This window comes from Passer domesticus, chromosome 9 (assembly GCF_036417665.1).
Source record: "Passer domesticus isolate bPasDom1 chromosome 9, bPasDom1.hap1, whole genome shotgun sequence".
Classification (NCBI taxonomy): Eukaryota; Metazoa; Chordata; class Aves; order Passeriformes; family Passeridae; genus Passer; species Passer domesticus.
The window spans coordinates 35371613-35380184 of NC_087482.1; the positions used below are offsets into that span (position 1 = coordinate 35371613).

The window sequence follows — 8572 nt, forward strand, 5'->3', positions numbered from 1 at the left end:
TTTAAACCAGCATATTCAAAAGTAGAATTTGTTGACCAATAATTTTTTGCTCAGACTTATCTTTGAATTAAAAAATTAGTTGTAATATTATTTGACTTCCCAAGAAAACAAGACTTATGCAATTATATGTGTCGTCTCTATCTGCATTTATTTTATTTTCTCTATTTTACGTAGCTTTTGTGCTGTTGGCCGGTTTCAACTAAATTTTGCAGATTGATGAACGTTAAAGGTCTTACAAGGCTTGTGAAAACTGGCAATGAGGAGCTTGTGAAAGCAGCCCAGACCTAGGTCAAAATGTCTTCTCTGCAACTGATATTCCTGCTACCTGATGGTAACTGATCTGTGTCTGCACTTGCTGCAGTTACACCTTGAGTGGGCAGAGCATCAGAAGGGAAGCAGGCTCAGAAATGTAATGGTAAAAATAGCCCAATCTTTCTCAAAAATCTGCTGCTTGGAGCAGCGTGTCAGCTTAGTTACCCTTGGTATAAATCACAAGCAAGTTTGTCCATTACAGTGAAATTACCCCAGATTTACATGATTAAAACTGAGATCAAACACTGCTTTTATGAATGCTTAATTAGACTTAGAGGTAAGAGTGAAGGGTCCAATGCAGCAGACTGTTAACCTAAGCATTAAGTGCATTGGTTCCCCTAGGAATAGGCTCAGAAAAAGACTGCCATGGGAAGGTGTGTGAACCAGCAAAATGATGGAGACAGGGCAAAACCCTGCCACCACCCGTGTGCAGATCAGATTGTAGGAAAGCTTTTCTCTCCCACAGACAGAGAATTATTGGTATTGGCCAGCAGGTAAGAAAGAATTCAAGCTAGTGTTCAGCTCCCTGAATACTGCAGCACTGGCTGCTACATGTACAAAACCAAGGCTTTTTATTTTTTTAATTAGCAAAATGTTTTTGGAGGTCCATGAGACCATGAACTTTACTCAATGCCATTTAAACACGTATTTTTTTGGATTTAAGGCTGTGTTTTGTGTTCAATTTATAAATTTCATTACTGTAATCATTCACATATGCTTCTTGCTTTGTGAGATTTCGAAGGAAGAAAATGGATGCAGGTTTCCCCATTAGCCACTCCTTTTCCTTGTGCCAGTGTCAGGTTTGCTGGGAAGAAGACTGTCAATTTGTTTTATCACATGCATCCCAAGGCAGCTGCTTTTTTTTGCTCCCTGACTCCCTGTGTCATCACAGCCTTCGAGGTCTTGATCTGGGAGCACTCCTTACTGAGACACATGAATGCTGCTGTTCTCTTCCCAGATATTCCAGCTGCTTCTGCTGCCCCATTAGAGCATCAGTGTCAGTATAAATAATTATATGTATTTAACCTTTTGCAAAGCACCAAGTCCCCATGTCTTCAAAGCACCTTTGAACCTGGGCAGCCAACACTCTCATTATTTAACAGCACACTGACATTCTCTATCACCCACCTCTGACAAAAATGACCCAACTTTCTGTTTACAAAACTCACTTTTCCATATGACCTTCTTTTACCCTTCCTGCTGGTTGTGCCTATGGGCCTCTCTCAAACCACTTAAGAGAAAGAAGTTTCTCTAAAAGAAGACAAATGCAGCATTAAAGCCATTTTCCTCTTCTGCTTCAAAGACACCTTTCCTGCATACCTCCCTTTCTGTATTATGAGCCAGGAACAAACTGCTTTATCCCTGGTGTGGAACAACCCAGACAAAGCCAGAACACCCTGATACAGGAGGTGTATTAAGCTGATAAGACTGTATTTTTGTATTCACTTTGATAAGCTTGTAAGCAGGAGTAGTTTGAAGCAGAGGGGATTGAAATGTCCTGGGGTGCTGATAGAATTGCTGCTTTCTTCATACCTAAAGCTGCCCATGAGACCATGCGAGCATGGAAGGGCATGAATCACTCACAGCCCACCTGTAGATTGACTGAATAAACTTTTTCCCCTGTTTCTCCAAGAACTTTCCAGTCATATATCTATCTACAATAAGGTTTTGGGGCAGGTAGGAGATTATTGAACTCATTAGCACAAATTGTGAAACTTTTGGTCAAAGTAATGTTTTGAAACAGAAAAAACCTGAAAGGATTCCATCAGAAAATTGACAAAAGGAAATACTTAGATTAAAAAAAGTGCACTGTGTTGAGGTAGGTGGAAGAGAAGTACTCACTGAGTTTTGTCAGGAGACACTCATTATGTTGATTTTGGGAAATCAAAATTTTCTTTATCCTTATGCCTTTCCTTCACAATACTGCATACATTCCTTAGCATTTCACTGCTCAGCTGTGAAATGGTGCTTCAAGGCTTCTCTACTCACCTTTTAAAATTCATTATTATTTATAACACACACTCACACCCAGAGAAAAGTATCTTTGTTGCACGAATCCAGAACACTACACATTCACATAATTTAATCCACGTAAATTACAGAAGGAAGAAATAACGTGAGGAAGAGACAACTTCAGAAAAATACTCTCCATTTGCTACGAGGTACTTTGCCCTACAGTACGTAACAAAGGGTGAGATATTTCACTTCACAAAGGCAAATTGCTGGAAAGAAGAAAAAGCCGTGGTGCTATTCTGTTAAAAATCTGTTTCCTCTTACCCAAGACATAAATCTCCCCATTGACTACGGCGGTGCTGAAGCGGTACTTGGAGAACTTCATTGGAGCCCTCTCCACCCATTTGTCTTGGCCCGGGTCGTAGCGAAACGTTCTGTTACTTAATCGATCCGGCTCCTCGTCAGGCAGATCCATCTGCATGAAATATGACAGCCATGTAATAACGCAACATTTGGAGCCCTCCACACGTGCCTGCAGGCAGTTAATCACAGCAGACAGCTCGGCAGATAAATAGCACAAACACATCAATTACAGCTGTGGGGGATTGTACTCCCCAGGGTTTAACAGCACCCATGGCTGGGAGTGCTCTAGAAGGCAAAGGAATAAGTGGGTGTCTCTATCCTGCCAAGGATTTGGGTCCTAACAATACATTCAGGGTTAGGGTTAGGGTTCCCAGTTCTGGAAGCACATACCCCCTTCCATAAGGCTGCTGTGCAGTCCTAATAATAATAATAATGAGGGAGAAGCAATCTTTTTTCCCCCAATAAATGTTGAAATCTCTTTCCACTATCACTCAGACTGTACCATCTCAGTCAGGTACTTTGTTGGCCTTTCTCAATCATATATCTATATCTATATCTATATCTATATCTTTATCTATATCTATATCATCTATATCATCTATATCATCTATATCTATATCTATATATCGATGTATATGTATATTTATACATATTTATATATCTTATCCTAATAAACATTTGCATATTTATTTAGTCAGCCTAACCACTGTAATGTTGTTGTTCAACAGCTGTAACTTCAATAGTTTTCATAATAAGCTCCTAACCCCCTCGCTGTGTCTTTGCTGCCATAACACTTCTTGTACTCACTCCTACTCCTCTTGTTCTCTCTAATCTTCTTCCCCCTTCTCTGCCTGTCTTATACAATGCAGGGAATTCAGATGCTGTTTTCTGGGTATGACATCCTTGAATGTTAGCAGTGGGATGTGGAGGGAGGATTCTGAAATATTTTGGGATGAAAGTTTTCACATAGAGAGAGTGAGAAGGAGAGAAATACTTTGCTTACTCGTGATGGTGTTACATGTGTCCTTGTTTTCTTGTTATTTTTCTTTCCCAAAAGACTTTTCCAGCACTAATGTCATGGAAAAGATAGTAGGAGGCAAACTAGAGAGTAAATATAAAGCCCCTTGGTTATTCCCTGTAAGTGCCCGGGGCATGTTCTTTCTCAGTGGTAAGTGTGAAACGCTAATTTATTCACTGAAAGAGGGGTATTTGGAAGCAGAATATTTTCAGCTCAGACTAAACATGTACTTAGGAGAAGACACCACTTGACATGCTGTAAATTCACATCCAACCTCATTTTTGTGGTAACATTCTCCTCGGAGTGCACCCTCTTCTCTCTGTGTACAGAAAACATAACTTCCAGCAGCCCTTCTCTCTGTCTCAGGGGTCTGAAATCTTCCTCTCAGCCTCACCAAACACTTTCTTCTATTTTAACAGCTCCCAGTTAGCAAGGCTGGAGTCACTTTGGGGTTTAACTGCGCTGGCATCAGGGGACAGGCTGATACTGAGTGGAGCAGTGCTGTGACGAACAAGTCCTTGCCCTCCTAAGCTGTTATTTGATGTCCTGGCTTGACTTTGTCTTGTCTTATTTCAATTACAGAGCCTGAGTGGGAAGGGTATTTTTCTCTGTCCTGTAATGGACACATGCATTTAGGGCACTCTGTCACTGCTGTTGTTAGTGTTTGTTCAGGATTGACAGAACATTCAGTGCTGCTCCAGCACAGGGACAGCCCCTGCCTTGGCCAGCTCATTTGCTTTCCCAGGGCAGCTGTGGTAACCCCACATATGCAATCACTGCATCTGACAGGGGGAAGATAGATGGTACCAGAAGAATTCAGCACTCTGCAGTGCTGGTCTTAAAGCACTTTTTTGAGTACTTTAGCTAATTTATTCCGGTCTGTGCAGGTACACCAGAATCTTACAAAGCTGTGAGTTTTGATCAATGGCTGTTAATCTGCTCATCTCAAACCTATTTCTACATAAACTCAGACACCCATGCATTGTCACTGATAGTACTGGTAGGCAGGTATTCACTTTAGGTGGGTTTTTAAAAAATTATTCTTGGCTCAATATTCCTGACTTGTGCTTCTAAGCCACTTTTCCCTCTCACAATCTGCTCTGGAAAAAAGCTTAACAAAGCTGGTTGTCTGACTTCAACATCTATCTTTGTTATATGACATAGCTTTCAGTTCAAGTTTTTTTTTACAGGCAGATTGTTTCTACATTAAGTGTTTTCATATTTTAGTTCTTTACCTATAAGATACCCTTGCACAGTTGTTTCTGCATCAGAAATATTCACTGATCTTTTTGTTGCCTCCTTGGGGACTCCCACACTCAAAATATTCAAAGAGGTGGAAATCTTGTTAGCTGATTGCAACTCACTTTTAAATACTTTGAACAATAATTTATTTCAAGAGGACAGAAACCACTGAGTTGTGATGACAGCCTGAACATATTGCAGTGAGCATTACAGATGCTCCACTTCATTGTCAAGTGAATGTGGGGCTTTTTCCTGAGCACACAAATTTGAAATTCACCAAGCAATAAACAAAAATGGGCTAGACTCTGCAAAATCATATTTTGCACTGGGGGAAACTGGAGAGAGTGAGCAGTGCCCTTGACATCCATCTTCCTTGTAGCATAGCTCTGTAAAATCTCTGTACTACTGAACATGTATCTGTGGCCCTGCTGAAAATCCCTGTAAAAACTTTACATGACCAAGCAATGGAACAGAAATGAATAAATGGATTGGTTAAAGGACTCTGTTTTCCAGAGAATGTTTTGACTTTTCATTTAAAATGTAATGTAATAAAAATCAAATAAATTAACTTTAGTTAACAAAGAAAGCTTCCTGAGAAATCAAGGTGAACTTTAAATGTCATATAGAAATCTGTCCCTGAAGTGTACTGTGTACACAATTTTTAAAGACAGGGCACAGTTAAGAGTCCCTGTATGATTAAATGCCATTATTTATTATACCTAGAAACATTAAGAGGATGGTAAATAAGGAATAGAAAGGATGGAACCTATAATGACAAAGGAGATGTATTTTAAACTCTTGCCCACTGTCCACATCTGTGTGAATAAAAACTTCCCTTCCTGAAGTTGGTATTTACAGTGAGGATGGCATAGATGGATATTATTCTTCTTCACCCTGTTTGGTTTTCCTACAGAATATGCCTGATCAGAGGAACGTGAGCAACTTAATCTTGTGTTATCACCGACACATTTTTCCCATGCAAGAAGCACTGTAAAATTACACAACAGTTCCTGTTAGTGCACAAAGCAAACACAGTAAATGGGCACAATTCTCAACCTGTGGTGTCCATCCACCCAGCACGTACAGCTTGTCCTTCACTGTCACCACCGCGTGGCAGGCCAGCGGCACTGGCAGGGGTGCCGTGCTCCTCCAGGTGCCTTCCTCCATGGAATACTTCTCCACACAGTTTGTGACCTGATACTGGTTTTTCACTTTCATTTGCCCTCCTATTACATAGAGGTCGTTGTGGGCAGTGCCCAGTGCGTAGAGCTCACGGAGCTGGGTGGTGCACAGACTGTGCCAAAAGTGGTTTCCTCGCTGGTGGTATCTGCAGGAAAACCCACAGCTGTAAATGCCCTGGTTCACCCAGCTCCCATCAGCCTCTCTGGAAATGTTACCCCCTTTAGCTGTCAGCCTTTACTCAGTACAATGACAAGATGAGCTCTCTCCTTCACAGAGAAGTTATAAAATCGAGCCCAATGTTTGCAAGATCAAGCATGTTTAGTATGAGAAATCCTAGGTATCCTTTCAAAGATATTTTACCCTAATTAAGGTAAGAAGGCACTTATTTCTGCATGTGCTGCTCAATCAGTTTCTGCTGAAATTAGTGGAAGCAGTGAGAATTCAACACTGCTGAAAAGAAAGCCACTTCACCTGCCTCACTATGAATTTATTTCCTCAAATTTACGCATTTGCATTTGAAAATGCTGTCACCACTTCAAAATTTGATCTTTAATCCAGGAAATGTCTGGCTTTCTTTAAAATGTGTACATCTGAAAAGGATGTGAGTAAAAACAGAATGAGGTTTTTGAGCTATCAATCATTATATTTAATCTATGAAGCATTATCACCAACATCAACAGAGTAATATGTTTTCTCTGTGTTACTGGGCTCATTGGATCATCTCTTGGCTCATTTCCCCCTGCTAATGACCTAGAAAAGAAATATCCAAGGAAAATACTGAGATTTGGATAGAGAGAATATAAAATCTACAGGCATTGATCTAATTGAGCTCATTTACTCAGAGGTACCACAAGAGTAACTCCTCATTCCTTCAGAAGAATTTGGTTGTATGTATATAATTCAGACCTGTGAAAATAAGTTGTGACAAATTAATCAAAGTAGTCAAAATCTCTAAGAAAAAAGAAATCAAGTAAAAAATGCTTTTTCTTTTTTGTCCCCAGGGACATTACTTAAAATTTTTAAATAATTAGGGTATTTCTGACAGAGGGTACACACCTATAAATTTCAATGTTCCTGGTCCTTTCTCTAGACATTTTGACGGCGCTTGCCTCGCCTGCCACAATGATATCATTTTTCTCAGTGACAACACCAGTGCAAACACATCCCAAGCCCTCTCCATACTTTGGGGAGGAAATGAAGTAAGTTTTTCGTGTTGCAGGAGCATAACAAAAGCTGGCATCTGCATAGCTGCCGTGCCTGGACCTGATGCCGAGGGAGTTGTTGCCGATGCAGAGCAGCAGGTCCGTAGTCTCCATGCCATATCGCAGGCTGAGGGAAGGGTGCCTGGACAGCTGGATGGTTTTCAGTGCTTCCTCGAACAGATCATTGCATTCTGAATTGCACAGAATAATTGTGTTCCTCTTCCGGGCTTCCACAAGAAAAGAGGGGCTGACAAGCACCAGTCTCACTTGCTTGAGGAGCTCAACGAGGTGTTCTGAACGTGACGCTCTGCTGTGCTTCACCCATCTAATGACGAGGTCCAGAATGCTCTCCTCCCTGGAAATATTCAGATCATCTGATTTGATGAGAGTCAGCAGCTGCTGGAACTCAACCTCTAGTATTTCTTCCTGCAAGCTCACCTCAGCAAAATGCTGATACATGTATTTCCTCGCTTGGTCGCATAAATCATCTGCCCCGATGTGGTTTGCAAAGTAATAGATGCCCACACAGTTGGAAGCATCCATATGGTCCATCATGTACTTCTGACACATGTTGCAAACCTCTTCCATCTGCATGAAGTAGGCAGCGAGGGCGACAGTCTGCACGTTGAGGCTGGTGAGGCGCAGCTCGGCGCTGTACACGTAGTGCAGGATCACGGACACGCTCTCGGCAGAGACGTCGTGCAGCACCACTTCCCTCTGCGTGCACTCCGCCAGGCCACATGTGAACATGGCTCTGAAATAGGCGCTGAAGGCAGCCAGCACCACCTTATGGCAGGGGAATTTCTCGCCTTCTGCAACCAGCACTACATCGGTTATCTCTGCGGATTCCTTCATTCTCTTTACTTGCTCCAATAAAGTCAAGCTATGGCGCTGCTTTCTCTTCTCCTCAGCCTTGCGGTCCATGGTGGATCTCCAAACTTCCTCTCTTTAAATATCCTCAGAATTAAAAGTCTTCATTGGGAATGTTTCTAGAGATAGAAGCATAATATTGTCCAATAAGAACAAACTATTGGGCAAATGAATATTGCAGTAATTACCTAAAGTTAATAATCTGTATGGTGTTATGAATCAATGTACATCAATGTATAAAAATAGTGCAAAATTATGGTGAGGTCTCAGGTTCAAGGTCTCCAAGATAAAATATAAGAAAAGTAAACTCTACAAATGACCTTCAGTTTTCAATACCTATCCCCAAATTCTGTGATTATTTTAAAGACTATCAGAGACTTCCCTTCAAAGCAGCCTTTTTCAACTGCCTTCTCCCTCTTTTCCCTGATCC

General features: G+C 41.2%; 1 protein-coding gene across 1 annotated transcript in view; it reads right to left on the reverse strand.

The window, feature by feature from the left end:
* KBTBD12 (kelch repeat and BTB domain containing 12) overlaps positions 1–8308 on the reverse strand; it is a 30320-nt gene extending 22012 nt beyond the window's left edge. The window contains exons 1-3 of the mRNA XM_064432710.1: positions 7127–8308; positions 5945–6215; positions 2590–2740 (exon numbers count right to left, since the gene is read on the reverse strand). Coding sequence (XP_064288780.1) covers positions 2590–2740; positions 5945–6215; positions 7127–8196 — 1492 coding nt within the window. The 5' untranslated portion in view covers positions 8197–8308. The remainder of the gene's footprint in view (positions 1–2589; positions 2741–5944; positions 6216–7126) is intronic.
* Between the last annotated feature and the right edge of the window lie 264 nt (positions 8309–8572).